Source organism: Phocoena phocoena, chromosome 8, assembly GCF_963924675.1.
Source record: "Phocoena phocoena chromosome 8, mPhoPho1.1, whole genome shotgun sequence".
Taxonomy (NCBI): domain Eukaryota; kingdom Metazoa; phylum Chordata; class Mammalia; order Artiodactyla; family Phocoenidae; genus Phocoena; species Phocoena phocoena.
Genome location: NC_089226.1, coordinates 109757467 through 109771250, shown reverse-complemented (window position 1 = coordinate 109771250; position 13784 = coordinate 109757467). Strand labels below are relative to the sequence as shown.

The following is a 13784-nucleotide window of genomic DNA, read 5'->3' as shown; positions in this document are numbered from 1 at the left end:
GTTCTAATTTATCAGAAACGGATTATCTTTAGAAATGTCTTGATTGGCTCAGTACTTGAAAGGCAAAGCCTTTGGTGATGAGAAACCAAAGGTGGGGCGGGCGGGCGGGCGGCGCTTCTCCCACAGGCAGCCGTCTGGCCCCAGGATCCCTCGTCTGCTCGCTGTGTTTTGTGAGTAATTGCTCGGGTTTACACTTGGGTCCGCCTCCCAAGCAGAGCAGTGTTGGCGGGTCTCGAAGGCCAGGGACAGGCCTTGGGCGCAGCACAGATGGGGAGCCCTGTTCTCGGCAGAGGGGCCCCAGGTGCTGCCCCCTCTGGGGGCGGGGGGACACGTGTCCTGAGGGCCCTTGCGCTCTTGGAGCAGCTTGTTGGCTCTGAAGCATGCTCTGAGTTTCTTCACTGTGAAGTCAGGAGAACGGGTGTGCACAGGAGGCCTACGTGGACGGGGCAGGGGGCTCCCTTCCTGGGCTCACAGGCCACGGGCTTCCCGAGCAGTGGGGTGAACCTCGCATCCACAGCGCCCCTCCCAAGCCTCAGTCTCAAGCCTGCCCCTGGTCAGGACACCAGCACTGGTTCTTGGGATCTTTTTATTAGATCGGGAGGGGCTGGGGGCCCAGCCTAGCCGGGCTGCTCCGCCTCCATCAGGAAGTGCTCCAGGAAGTGCTCCAGTTCATCATAGAGGCTGTTGCAGCTGGAAAGGCAGAGGCTGAGGCTGCCGCTGTCCAGAGAGGACGCGCCTTCGCGCTGCACGCCCTCCAGGTATGCCCGGCACAGCCATGGCTCCAACTGTGGGGAGGGCGCGGTCAGGCGGGGGGAGGGCTGTGTGCAGCCTCCCTCCCTCCCCCCACCCCCACCCCAGGGACCCTCCACCTCACCTTCACCAGGACCAGGCTCTTCTCCTTGGGCCTTCCCACTGACAGGTCCTGCCCAAAGCCCAGATAGATGGTGTAGTGAGGGGAGCCCCGGCGCCGGCAGGCCTCAAACTCCCCCAGTTCTGCAGGACAGGGCTTTGGTGAGGGGGGGTGGGGGGAGGCGGGGAGGCCCTCAGCCCCAGGGCAGGTGCATCACTGACCTTGGAAGAAGGTGCTGAAGTCAAAGATGGGGGTGTCGCAGTTCCGGGGCAGCAGGCGGGCGGGGGTGGAGGAGCTGGCCGAGCCCAGGGGCCCTCCCACCTCCCAATAGACCTTACACTTGCCCAGGCGCCGGGCCCACAGCCTGAGACCGCGCAGTTCCAGCTGCAGGCCGGGGGCTACGTGCTGCAGCAGCTTCTCTGTGTAGTGGAGCTGCTTCTGGTCGGGCAGCTGGGCGGGGCTGGGAAAGGCTACTCGCTGGTGCTCTGAAGCGCCACCACCTCCATCGGGGGGGCCATACAGGAGCACACAGCTCGGGCGCCCCACCACCGCCTGCAGCACTGTTCGGCCCTTGTACGTGATGGTCAAGTCCAGGGCCCCCAAGCTGGGCAGTGTGTGCAGACCGAGCTGTGAGCAGGTGGGACCAGCCACGTGCACAGGCCCTGCCATCAGGGTGCAGGCACTGGGGGAGGCTGTGGTGCGGGGCTCCGCCTCTCGGGGCTGCCAGGGGGCTGGGGGTGGGCCCGTGTCTGGAGAGGAGGGCAGGCCTGAGCTGGCACCCGAGCCGCCAGCTCCTCCCATTTCCTTCCACATGTCCCCTAGCTCCTGTTAGCTGGGCCTGGGGCTGTGGCGCCACATTTACTGTGGCGGGCACAACTGCCAAGCAGGGAGCTTTGGACCTGAGGAGGCTCAGCTGTGCCCAGCAGGGATGATGGCCCACCTCTGGCCAGCACCGTCCCTCCTGGGCACCCCCCTCCCCCGGGCCCCCTCTCCCCGGGGACTCTGCTGTCCTGCCTGTCCCTCCCCTCGGCACACAGAATTCTGCAGGGCAGAGCATCCCCCTCCAACAGCCCCTCACCAGGAGCCCCAGGGGCTATCGGCTCCACCCCACACGCAGCTTTCAGCACATGGTCCTCCAGGCAGCTCTGCTGCAGAGCCTGGATCAGTAGGTCCCCAGCATCTCCGGCTGGGCTTGGGGCACAGGGCTCAGGGCTCAGCCCGGCCAGCCCATCCTGCAGGAGAGGACAGACGGTCCCAGCATAACTCAGCAGCTCCCCAGCCCAGTGAGAGGGGGCGGCCCCAAGGTGGGATCCAAGAGGGCAGTGACCTTACCCTTGTAGGTGGGGCATCTTCAAGGGCCTTGTCCTCCCCCTGGCTAATAATGTCTGGGCTTTCTGAGGGAGAATTAGGGTTGGGGGAACACTGGACTTGCGACTCCGGAGTGGGACACCTAGGTGGGAATCCCTGGGCAGCTCCTCAAAGCTCAACCGCACTTCCCCTTCACTGATCCCAACAGGCCCATGAGCTTCCTCCCAGCAATCCCCAGTCCCCGCTAGCCGCGCCACACGCCCTCACCCCGGCCCCGCCATCCCCCAGCAATCTGGCACCAGCCTCTCCCATGCCAGTTTTCTAAAACCGAAAATCCGACCCAGCGGCTGCTCCCGGGACAGAGCCAAGTCTCCCTGCCGGCAGCCCTGGCCGTGGCCTCCTCACCTCCGCACGCCGGCCCGGGGGTGACCATGTACACCTTATGAGGGTCGGTAGGGTCCCCCGAGTTGTCTTGCAACATCACGAAGCGCCGCGTACAATGCAGCGCGCAGCGGAAGTTGGTTTTCCAGGAAGCTCGGAGCGCACTCTCGGCGGTCGGCCGGGCACCTACGCTGCTGCGGAGAGGCCACCTGCCGCGGGCCACAGCCCAGGCCTGGGGAGCGAGACTGAGTGGATTACGCGGCCCGGACACTCGGGCCTGGGCCTGGACCGGCCCTCCCCCGCCCCGGGCGGGGCTGGGGTCCCACCTTGAAGATGCGCGAGTCGGCCTCTCCCAGGTCCTTCCGCGCAAAGTGCTTCCAGGGCACGCGGAAGCGCGTTCGGGCCGCGTCCAGCCACCGTAGTCCCTCGTAGCGGCCACTGCTGACCTCGCCCAGAAGCCAGTCTCCGAAGAGCACGCGCGGGGTCCCCCTGCGGGCGGAGCAGCCGGGCGTCAGGGCGCGCGCGGGCCACCGGGGGCGTGGGTGGGGTCGGCAGCGGGCAGCGCGGCGGGCTCACCCGTCGGGAGCCACGGCCATTGCTCCCTCCGCAAGGGCTGGGCGTAGAGAGAGCGGCGCGCCCTCCGCGGCGAGGGCTGGGGTCGCGGGGGCAGTCGGGGGATGGCGCAGGCGAGAGGAGGGTTCCGCGTGAGTCTCCGCAGGTAGTCCCGGGTGTTGGGGTCCCAAGTGTTGGGGTCACAGATGGAAGTTGAGGACTTCTGGCCACGGTGTTGCCCAGGTGAGTCCTGGCCAAGGAGGCGATGAGTGTGGCTACAGATGCGGCGGGGCCTCGGGGCACACGAGGGGCCACAGGTGTCGAGCCGGCGTCCGGGCTGGGCCCTGCGGGGGCGCGACGGGAACGGCCGTAGGAAAACGAAACCGCGCGCTGCGGGAAAACGAAACCTAACCCGCCCCACCCCGCGCGTCAGCGCGATCTCCGCCTCCAGGTCCCCCAGTTCCGGACCCGTGCCCCTCGCCGTCACCCGCTCTGCCCGCCCCCTCCTGGTCACTGCTCCGCGGAGCGAACCTGGGGTCCGACGCGGCCGTCGCTGCCTTTCTCGCTCCGCGTGGGTTGGGAGTCCCGAGTACCTGCTACTGGCACCGCCAGCGCGGGAAATTTCGGCTCCGCTGGGGCTCCGGAGCAAGCGCTTTTATGGAGGCGGGGGCCGGAGGCGGGGCCGGGGCCGGGGAAGTCACGTGATCCCGCGGGCGGGGGCGGGGGCGGCACTGGGGTCCTGGCTGCCGCAGGGCACAGCCCCTTCGGAGTCCAGCCGCTCCCCTCCCTCACCCAGCGCTGCGGGGGGCTGGGGCGCCAGCAACCAACGTGGTGGGAGAAGCAGTGGGATAAGCTGGGGACCCCAGGATCAGAAACAAAACCAGTCAGGTCCCTGAGCGGACGAGCGGGTGAGGGGGGTGCGTGGGAGGAGATGCAGCTGTGCTCTTTGGGTTCTTACCAGTGACAGTTGTCCAGGCAAGAATACTCAAATACTGTCGAGATTAAAATATTTGGAAAGGAATCGGAAATGCCTTTTCGTGAGGAAAAAACGCCAGTGATGCATAAGGGACAGTGGCGGTGGTCGGGGCTGAAGTCCTGACTGAGGGTCGCCCCTGAGGAAGCCAGTGGAGGGGGCTCGGTCCCCAACTCCGTGGCTCTGGGTCGCGTCCACAGCCTCTGTCCTGTGCACCCACTGGCCCCACCTGCTGCCCGGGGCCCAGGGCCTGCAGGCCACCGTCGCACTGGGCCAAACCACCCGCCTCCACCCCGCACCGCCCGTCACAGCCCAGCCACCTGGACCACGTGCCTCCGAGGGCACCCCAGCGTGTTTACTGCCCTCACTGTAGCCCACAGATGCAGGAGTGTGACCCCCCGGAAGGTCCCCGGGCCCATGCTCTCCCAAACGAGTGTCCTTGAGGGTGGCTCCTGGCCACGTGGCTCCTCTGCCTCCCCCAGGGGAAGAATCTCTGTGTTGTTGGGTCAGCTGTGGTTAGACAAGGAGAGGAACTTCCTGGCCACCAGCCGGCACCGAGCCTGGGAAGCCCCGCGGGCGCAGCAGGTGGTTTACGGGAAACAGCACCCAGTGCTCTGGGCAGGGAACGACCCCGCCCACCCCTCTCCGCCCCCACGGCGCCCCTGGCGGCCCCTCTGAGGAGGACTCAGTGCAGGGCTGGAGCAGATGGACCCCGTCCTGACAACCCCCACTGGCAGCCCCTTGGGGCAGACCCCACGCGTCCCAGCAGATCCGAAAATGCCACTTTATTCTGCGCAGTGGGGTGGGGGGAGAGCCACCAAGCCGACTCCAGTGATCCAGACTCGCCGGGAGAGGAGGGGCGGCCACGCTAGAGGTAGATGGAGTCGGAGCGAGGCGCATCCTGGGCACCCCCGCGCAGGCCCACCTCTGCGCCCTCGTCGCCGCTGCCCTCGCTGCCCTCGTCGCCAGCACCGTCCACTTCCGAGGCAGGCGTGTTGAGGACCACCACGTCGGCCTCGGCGCCGATGTCCTCGCCGAACCACACCGCCTTGTAGCCACCCTCAGGCCGCCGCTCCTTGGTCAGGATGGACCTCACAGCGGCCGGGCCGTCCCCCTCCAGGGCCACCGTAGGGGACTCGGCGACTAGGCGGAGGGTCTCCGGGCTGGGGGGCTTGGGTTCTGGGGGTGCAGGCTCTGGGGGAGCCAGCGGGACGGGACTGGATGAGGGGCTAGGAGCCGGCGCCCAGCTGGCCTCATCGGGGTTGTTGAGGAAGGCCTCGTTGTCAAAGCCTTGGGGCTGGGGCTCCTGGGGGGCAGGCGGGAACCAGCAATCAACCAGACCAGGCCTGGGCTCAGACCACCCCTGTTCCCCCAGAGACAGGCGGCTAGACGCTCTGCCGCTCTCTGCCCTTCCCCCCATCTGTGGGCTGTGGTGTGTACGCCCCGTCCCTCCTCACCTCCGCCCTGCATCTCCCGGGTGGACTCCTGGCCTCCACGCTGCCTCTCTCTCCATCCTGCCGCTTCTCCACCGCCCCCCCGTCCTCTCTCCTGTCCTTTCCCCCACCCCGAGGGCCTCACCAGCGCTTTGCCACAGCAGCACTTGAGTCGGTGGCCGTAGTGCTTGTGGACGAGGACTATGAGGGCGATGAGAGCCAGAAGGAGCAGCGCGCTCAGCACCCCGCCCAGCGCCGCCATATCCACCACCGAGAAGCGCAAGTCCTCAACGCGTCTTGCACTGGTCCCAGGCGTCCCTGCTGGCAACACCACTGCCCGCTTGCTGTCCCACCGCAAGCACTCCCGGGCCAGCCTGGGGCAAGCTCGGGACACCCGAAGAGCAGGCTAGGGCTGGCCACCGGAGATGACGTTTGGAGGAGTGGGCGCCACTGACCCCCACCAGGGAGCCCCGATAGGCCGGGCTACTGGGAGCGGGGAGGGGGTCAGTGCCCACCAGTTCCAGGTGGGTGGTAGGGGGCCAACATGCCAGGCAGGGAGCTGAGGGTAGCACGGGGCCCGTGGGCTGAATGGCCCTGGGAATTGGGTGGGTCGCTGGATCCTAAGTCTGGCCTCCGCCCCACCCTCCACACATCTTCCCTAGCTTACCTCCTGGGGCCCCCCAGGACCTGTCTCTTTGCCAGACCCCCCTTGGGGTTTCGTGGTCCCCATGGTCGTGCTGGGCCGACCTGGGGTAGACCCTACCCCACAGCGACCGCCCAGAGTCCTGAGTCAGAGAGCATGAGGGTAACTAGGGTAAATGGTGGTGCTACCTGTAGGCCGGGGGGTCCTGCTGGGTCCAGGGGACGTTGGCAGAGAGGTTCCTGGCTTTGAGGTCTCTGCTGAGCCCTCACTGGGTGAGGCTGATGGCAAGGAGAGGCTGGTTCCCACACTGGGGGGCCCCCCAGGCATGGAGGAGGCCGGAGGCCTCAGAGTTGTGCCTGAGGAGGGGTGTGGGCTGCTGTCCCCACCAGAGCTGGTCGTGGAGGACCCCCAAGAGGGCTCAGGGGGCCGAGGGGCTTCTGATGTGGTGCCGCTGGAGGCTCCGGTTGTTCCTGCTGTCTCTGGGGACGTGGGGGGGCCTGGGGCCAGGGCCAGGGCTCAGGCTCGCCACTCCCCCTAGCAAGAAGCCCTCCCCGAGTCGACCCGGGGTCCCTGGGAGGCTCACCTGTGGGGGCGGGTTCCTGTTCTGAGACTTGAACCTCCACGACCGTGGTCGCTGTGCCTGAGGTCACCGTGTTCCTGGCCTCAACCTGGGCAGGAAGGGGGCTTGTCCCTCCTGGGCTCCAGCTTGACCCCTGGCCCTCGGAGATACTGCCCGCCTCTCACCTCTGCATAGAAGACCCCGGCGTGCACCAGTGAAGCGCCAGTCAGCATGGCCTCCCCGTCCATTCTGAAGTTAGAGTTGTTGGTGACCCGATACGTGATGGCCAAGTTGAGGTCCTGGACGTGGCCCCAGTGAGTCCTGAGCCCAGGCTGCTCCCCAGACCGCTCCAACCCCCCCACAGCAGGAGGCCGGGCAGACCCAGGGACCAGGCGGTGCCTACTGGGAACTCAGGATCCTGGGCCCGGATCCTCAGAGGCTGGGAGGGGGCAGCTGCATCCTTGATGGCCACGCCCACCCCAGAGCCGAGCGCCACGGTGCCGCGGTACAGGCTCTGGGGGAAGCGGGGCGGCCTCCCACTGGCGGCCTGGGCCTCCACCGTGACCTGGGTCACCGAGTACCTGGCGTGATCCGCCTGCTTGCCCTGGGGGTTGGAGAGGCCGCAGTGACCAGCAGGTCCTTGAAGGGTGAGCCCTGTAGCCAGGGGCCCAGGAAGGGCCCGTGGAGACCTGGCCCTGTGCGGGCACCCACCTTGACCAGCAGAAGGAAGGTCTTGGGGCTGGGGATGCTCTTGGTCATGGTGAGGTTGCCTGTGTTGGCATCAATGGAGAACGAGCCATCCTCGTTTCCTGGGAGGACGGCGGGAGGGTTTGGCCGCAGTCCCTTCTGGAGGCCTGAAGTCCCAGTGTCACAGCTGGTTCTGCCCATGTGGGGACGGGGTCAGGGTGTTGCATGGAGAGAGAAGTTGGGGGCTGGTGCCCACTCACCCCCGATGATGCTGTACACAATGGGCTGATGGATGCCCCGGTCCCCGTCCACAGCGTAGATGGGCCCAGGATGCAGGATGAGGGGTCCTGACTGCGGGAACAGGGAGGGGAGGGTACGCCGTGGAACTGGTGCCCCTCCCGCTCCCCTCAGGGAGATCTGGAGTAGCCCCAGGGGGCAGTCAGGGACCCAGGTCGGTCCCTGGGGTCCCTCACTGGGTCCCAGGGGCCTGGCTGGCTCTGCCCTGAGGACAGCTGGACCCTGTTTCCTCATTTGAATTTCAGAGGCCCTGTGTCCCACTTGCCACCACGGGGTGGGGCAAGATTGGTTTACGAAAAATCGTTCACATTTGCTTGAAAATCACAACCCACTCTGACCCCCTGGCAGCCAGGCCCGTGCTCACGCTGCCCTGGTCCTCCACGGCCCCCGTACCAGTGTGTGGCCTGTGGGCACAGCCCCGTGGTACTGGGCTTCGAGGCAGACAAAACCGTCAGAGTATGTGCAGGGCAGGAACCAGGGGGCCCGCAGGTCGGCGGGCCGCACCTCCAGGACCAAGGTGGCTGTGGCCGTGTGGCTGGGCTCCGCGTTCTCCTCTCGCGTGTCCTGCAGCCCCGCAGCCCTACCGTCAGGCCTGGGGCCTGCGGCTGGAGCGGCTCGGGTGGGGCCGTGGGCGCCCGGGATGAGGGCGGGAGTGGCCTGCTCACCCGGACCAGCAGTTGGAAGGTCATGTTCGGCCACCTGTCGAAGTCCAGTGACCGGTCCAGCCGCAGCTCTGGGCGGTTCGCGCCCACCAAAGAGAAGAAGCCGCTGGCACCCTGGGGAGGTGGGGGACTCAGCCTGGGACCCCGGGAGGATGCGCAGAGGTGGGGATACCCAAAGGGGAGGGCTGGGGGCACTGACCGGGGTCACTTCCTGGAGGGTGTAGAACAGGATGTCATCTTTGTCGAGGTCCTGGGCCTTCAGCTCTGTCTCGGGGATGACGACGGCATTCACTTTAGTGTCCTGGGGTACGGAGGGGGGTCGGTCTGGCCACGCCCGTGTCCCCAGGGTGAGACCCGCCAGCCACTAGCCCTCTGCCCCCCATCCCAGGCGCCAGATGCCCCAGGTGGTGTGAACTGCTGCTCCCTTCCACTCACCTCCGGCACCCTTTGGACCTTGACTACAAAGGGGAACCTGGGCGGGTTGTCGTTGACATCCAGCACTGACACAAACACCCTCAGGCTGGTCACCTGGGAGAGGGAGGAGGGTCCCCGGCCCAGCGGCGTGAGCTCATTCTAGGCGCTGGGGTACAGTTCCCAAGGCAGCTCTCTGCCTGGGGCTCCTGCTCCAGCAGGCGTTACAGACAAGGAACAGAAAGCAATTTTTTTAAAGCACAGAAGGTGCGAACGCCCTGGAGAAAAATAACGCAGGCACTGGGGGCGCAACCAGCAAAACCCCAAATGAGGAAAACGGCAAAACAATCGAATTTCTTCAAGCATAAGTCTCACGGAAAATCAGGACACCATATGTTGAAAGAGACGTGAGAAAAACATCAACCAGCTGCATTGGGTGGACCTCGCTGGCAGGAAACTGCGAAAGACTGCTCTGGAGCTGGGGGGGTGCGGGCGTGGGATGCTGCGCTGCTGAGGGGCCCCTGCCTTTTCCGGACGTGACAACACTACCGCGTTAAGAAGAAGCGGCCTTGTCCGCTAGAGGCTCATCCCGAGGTATTAGTGGGTGGTGTGCTGTGACGTCGGGCGGGGGGCACCCACGGGGCTCAGGGAGACCACAGAGCTGACTGGTGCGAGGGGCCAGAGAGGCGGGCGCCTCTCCGAGCAGGTGACAGGGAGCAGCCGGGGTGGGAGGCTGGGGGCGCGGCGTGTCGCTGGGCCTTTATTCGCTTTATTTGGGAGGGCAGGGACCGCTGCTTGCTTTACCGGATAGGATCGTTCTCCTGCCATTCGGAGAGTGGACTGGGGTGGGCGGGGCCAAGAGGGGAACAGAAGGACCAGCGGAAGATGCTGGTGTCAGGCCCAGTCAGCCGGCAGATTTGCTGGAGGACCGGCGTGGGGAGGGGGAAGTGAGGACTGAGCTGGCAGGGCGAGGCGCCTTTGGGGGGGCCTTGGATCTCAGGGCGGGGGTGTCCGTGGGGTGTGATGTCCGTCCGGGGCCGGGTTTGTGAGTCTGAGGCTCGAGGCACAGCCTGGGCTGGGGGAAGTGTGGGCGTTGCCGGCACAGAGGTGACACTTGAAACACACCACTGGGTGAGGTCGCCAGGGAGTGACCGTGGGCCAGGCAGAGCAGGGCACAGAGGTCCAAGCCGGAGCCCTCTGACATCACGGGGAGGGTGGGGATATGGGGATGCCGGAGGGGGTCTGGGGGGCAGACTCACCACAGCGTCAGCCCTCTTGCACTCCAGGACTGCTACCAGCATTGAGTTCTCCTGCGGGGGGCGGGCAGGTGTGGGAATCACCTGGGCAGCTGGCCCAACCCCCCCCCCCCCCGCCCCATTCCACAGGTGAGGAGACAGAGCGAGAGCAGCAGGTGCTGGCCCAGGGTCCCTGTCATCCATGCTGAGTCCAGAGGGCGGCGGGGCCCAGGCAGCTTCGTCCCCCGAGGGCCCCACCCCCTCAGGGCCAGCCCTCAGCCAAGCCTGGGGGCCCGAGAGGCAAACTGAGACCCAAAGATCCCCAGAGAGCCCTTCTCTGGGGACAAGTGTGGGTGGCCGCCTGGGTCCCATGGAGGGTCGGCCACCCCCGCTGACCCCATGGGCACAGCCAGCCCTGGGCCCGCCATCCATACCTCGTAGTCCGGGGTCACATTGAGAAACAGCTGAGTCCCCTGGATCCGAAATGCGAAACGGGTGGGCGAGGGCCCGAGGGTCACCTGCTGGCCCTCAGGGACGGTGATGTTGAGAAGTAGCTGCCCGGGACTCGTGTTCTCACTGACTTCGAAGGAGGTCTTTTCCACAGAGCAGACTGGAAGTTGGAGAGGAAGGGTTGGTGCCCGCCAGCACCCTGCCTGCCGCCCCGCCCCTCTGCCACTGCCCCCAGTACCCTGGGCCTGGGCCACGGCCACGAGCAGAGGAAGCAGTAGGGCCCAAGTCACCATCTCGGCAGGCGGGCAGCCCCGGGGGAGGCTGTGGGCCCGTCTGGCGTCTGGGACCCTCTGAGCGGCTGTGTTGCTGGCGCAGTCTCTGCCTGGGCGACCTTCGCCCCTGCCGGGCACCGCCCCACTTTATGATCCTTTACAACGACTGCTGCCAACCAACCACAGGACTGGCCTCCACCAAGGGGGCCCCCGCTGGCCGCCGGCCAGGCCTCGCCGGCTGCCAGGAGGGGCAGACCAGGTGGTTACGCGGCCGGAACCGGGCCACGTGCAGGCGCTGACAGGGGCTCAACCCACAGACCCCAAGACAGAGGAACCCAGAGCTGGTGGGCGGGCACTGGGGGCCTGGGCGGGCTGGGGCTGGGGTGGGCCTCTGTGTTTGCTGTACTTGCCCCCCAACCTGGGACGCCCTTCTGCTGGGCCCCTCTGCCAGAACCCTCGTGGGCACAGCTCCTAAGGCGGTCCGGGAGGTCCAGGCTCAGGCCGCAGGTGTTCCCCTCCGGGCCCACCTCCTGTCCCCGAGTTTAGGGGACAGGTCTGGAAGGGAAAGGTTATATGTGTCCTAGGGACTCCCCTGCCTGTCCCAGAAACAAGCCAGCTTCTTCCAGGGGGCTGGGCGGGGTCACAGTGACAAGGATGGCAGTGCTTCGGGGCAGCTGGCAGCTGGGGGGGGACCCTGGGCCCCGACAGAGGGGCATCCTTGTGAGGGGCCCATGGCAGAGGCCCCCAACTGCCCCACCTCCATCTTTCCTCAGCCCCCTAAGCCCAAAAGCTGGGAGAGGACACTGGGTGGGGGAGGGGCTGCTGTGATCGGTCGGTTGGAGCCCTTCGCACCTTCAGGCCCCAGGCCTGAAACACCTTCGCAGAGCAACCCTGAGCCCGTGGTCCTACAAGGCCTCCTGCAGCCTGGCACTTGGGGTGTCATCACCGGCCCTGCTCCGCAGGCCCTGCGAGGTCAAGCCACCCATCCAGACTGCGTGCCTGGACTGGGAGCCAGGACTCATGCTCAGGTCCTTTCACTGGGGAGTGGCCTCCTGGGTCCTGCCTGTCGCCTCTTCCTGCTTGGCCAAGCCTCCTTGCCCCCTCACCACTGCCCCCCGGGGCAGGATCTCGGGGACATCTCCCAGAGCCCCTGAATGTTTGCTGTGTGGATACCAGAGGGGCCGGGCGGCTTCCAGGGAGCTCAGTGGATGGGGCAGGAGATAAGGAAGCGGAAAGATGAGGCTCCCCGCTGGCTTCCCAGGTTGAAAGGGCAGCTGGGCATAGCCACGGTCCTAGAATCCCGAGGATGGGTCTCTCCTTCCCTCTGGCAGCCGTGCCCTGCAGCAGCTTTCTCGATGGTACCCAGACGGCGCACAGAGCGGGCTCACAGGGCCAGGGTCTGAATTGCTCCTTTATTGGTGCCAACTGCAACCCCCCCTCCTCCGCCCCCCTCCCCTGTCCAGGCTCCCCTTGGGAGGTTCCTTCTTCCTCAGGGCCTCATCTGGGTCCCCCCAGCAGCAGGGATGGCCGGCTCCGACACCATGACCCCAGCCCTCAGTCCAAGAGGCATCTGGGGAGACCAGGCCTGATCCTCGGGGGGCCTCAGGGGCATCCTGCAGAGACAGCCAGGTTAGGGGTTGGGGTCTTGGTGCTGGAGACCGCTGCCCACCCGGCGAAACTGGGCCTTCTCTGGTCACCAGCGCTGACAGTTTCACCCTCCCAGACCCCTGGGCCATTGCTGTGTCCAGTTGTGCCCGGGACCTGGGGCAGGGAGAGAGGCTATGGGGCAGGGGATGGGGGATGGGGGGATGGGGCTGGTGCTCACCAGGCCTGCAGGGTGGGCGCGTCGGACCACAGCAGGCAGAGGCGGCCCTCCGCAGAGTTGGTCCAGGCTGTGCTGTTCTCTGTGTCCTGCTCGCTGCTCCCCACCCCAGGTCAGAATTAGTCTGGAGTTGGGGAGCCCCCTGGCAGGTCCACCCCCATCCCGCCGCCCCTCACCTGCGCTTCCCCACCAGGCCCTGCAGCAGCCGCTGCAGCCGCGCGCTCTCCCGCAGGCGGCTGAGCTCGCTGGTGAAAGTCCCGTCCGAGTGTCGCGGGGCCCTGCGGAGGGGACGCGGAGGGGCCCGGGTGGTGGTGGGGGGGGGTGGTCAGGGCCGGGGCGGGGTGGGGGCGGGCGGGCGCGGGGCCCGGGGCCGCGGGCTCACCTGGGGGGCGCGGGGCGCGCGGCGCAGCCCCGGAGCAGCGGCGGCGGCAGCAGCAGTAGCAGCAGCAGCAGGGCCCGAGTGGCCATGGTGGGCGCCGGGCGGGGGCTGAGCGGCCGTCGGGCCGCGGCCCCTTTATAGCGGCGCCCGGGAGCGGGAGCGGGGCGGGCGGGGGTCAGCGCCGCCCCGGCTCCGCGCCGCCCGAGCCGCGCCCCATCGATCGCGCGGGAAGGTCAGGGCCGCCCCCCCAGCTGTCGCCCCGGCCGCCCGCCCGCCCCCACCGCCTCGGCGGCGCCCCTCGGCGGGCCCGCTGGGGTCGGGCGCCCGGGGACAAGGGGACCCCCGCGGGGCTGGCGGGCGGGACCTGCGGGGTGTCGGCCCGTGCAGTGACCTTTCCCAGTCGCCGGGCGCGGGGCGGCGGGGGAGCGGCGGGCAGGTGGGCCGGGGGCGGGGGTGGGGGTGGGGGCTGATGCCGCGCAAGAGCCGGGCCTGGGGCGCCTTGGCCTTTGGGTGCATTTTTGGAGGCGGGAGACCTGAGCCTGCATCGGGCCTTTTACAACCAGCACCCATGAAATCCTTACACGTAAATTACAAATCGAGTAAGGGGACTTCTTATAAGCCAGTAGTTCTTGTGTTAAACTTTATATGCATTTTAAAGATAATTAGTAGACTTTCTTTAGAGCAGTTTTAGGGTTAGGGAAGAATGCAGCTGAAAGTACAGGAGCTCACACACGCACGTGCCCAGCCTCCCCAGCACCAGGCATTAGTTTGGGACATTCGTTACAATTGATGAACCAGTATTGTACGTTATTATTAACTAAACCCATGATTTACAGTACGGTTCACCTTGGTGTTGTACATTCTGTGGGG

At 66.7% G+C, this 13784-nt stretch overlaps 3 protein-coding genes across 3 annotated transcripts; all 3 read right to left on the bottom strand.

Moving 5' to 3' along the window:
* Positions 1 to 617: 617 nt before the first annotated feature.
* Positions 618 to 3135, bottom strand: IRF7 (interferon regulatory factor 7). Its single transcript, XM_065882500.1, has 8 exons — positions 3116 to 3135; positions 2866 to 3028; positions 2564 to 2771; positions 2183 to 2244; positions 1964 to 2082; positions 1072 to 1622; positions 875 to 993; positions 618 to 785 (listed from the first exon to the last, which is right to left on the bottom strand). The coding sequence occupies exons 1-8, from the start codon at positions 3133 to 3135 to the stop codon at positions 618 to 620; spliced, it is 1410 nt and encodes a 469-aa protein (XP_065738572.1).
* Positions 3136 to 4932: 1797 nt separating this feature from the next.
* CDHR5 (cadherin related family member 5) lies at positions 4933 to 10734 on the bottom strand. The gene is made up of 15 exons (XM_065882499.1): positions 10680 to 10734; positions 10426 to 10601; positions 10016 to 10066; positions 8781 to 8873; positions 8545 to 8646; positions 8349 to 8459; positions 8077 to 8247; positions 7647 to 7737; positions 7411 to 7508; positions 7103 to 7303; positions 6885 to 6998; positions 6724 to 6808; positions 6329 to 6637; positions 5643 to 5881; positions 4933 to 5370 (listed from the first exon to the last, which is right to left on the bottom strand). The coding sequence occupies exons 1-15, from the start codon at positions 10732 to 10734 to the stop codon at positions 4933 to 4935; spliced, it is 2334 nt and encodes a 777-aa protein (XP_065738571.1).
* Positions 10735 to 12113: 1379 nt separating this feature from the next.
* On the bottom strand, positions 12114 to 13003 carry SCT (secretin). The gene is made up of 4 exons (XM_065883169.1): positions 12918 to 13003; positions 12712 to 12813; positions 12539 to 12631; positions 12114 to 12326 (listed from the first exon to the last, which is right to left on the bottom strand). The coding sequence occupies exons 1-4, from the start codon at positions 13001 to 13003 to the stop codon at positions 12203 to 12205; spliced, it is 405 nt and encodes a 134-aa protein (XP_065739241.1). The 3' UTR covers positions 12114 to 12202.
* Positions 13004 to 13784: the final 781 nt, after the last annotated feature.

Bases quoted from the DNA above. Each gene is read 5' to 3' on its own strand.
- CDHR5 (XM_065882499.1), bottom strand. From the start codon at position 10,734: ATGGTGACTTGGGCCCTACTGCTTCCTCTGCTCGTGGCCGTGGCCCAG. The intron at 7,738-8,076 runs GTACGGGGGCCG...CTGTTCCCGCAG, and splicing joins TGCCCACAGGCCACACACTG to TCAGGACCCCTCATCCTGCA. The intron at 5,371-5,642 runs GTGAGGCCCTCG...CCTGCCCCCCAG, and splicing joins GCTGCTGTGGCAAAGCGCTG to GAGCCCCAGCCCCAAGGCTT.
- IRF7 (XM_065882500.1), bottom strand. From the start codon at position 3,135: ATGGCCGTGGCTCCCGACGG. The intron at 1,623-1,963 runs GTGTGGGGTGGA...CTCGGGTGCCAG, and splicing joins GACCATGTGCTGAAAGCTGC to CTCAGGCCTGCCCTCCTCTC. The intron at 786-874 runs GTGAGGTGGAGG...CCCTCCCCACAG, and splicing joins AGAGCCTGGTCCTGGTGAAG to TTGGAGCCATGGCTGTGCCG.
- SCT (XM_065883169.1), bottom strand. From the start codon at position 13,003: ATGGCCACTCGGGCCCTGCTGCTGCTGCTACTGCTGCTGCCGCCGCCG. The intron at 12,814-12,917 runs GTGAGCCCGCGG...TCCCCTCCGCAG, and splicing joins GCGCGCCCCGCGCCCCCCAG to GGCCCCGCGACACTCGGACG. The intron at 12,327-12,538 runs GTGAGCACCAGC...CTGTCTCTGCAG, and splicing joins GCGCCCACCCTGCAGGCCTG to GATGCCCCTGAGGCCCCCCG.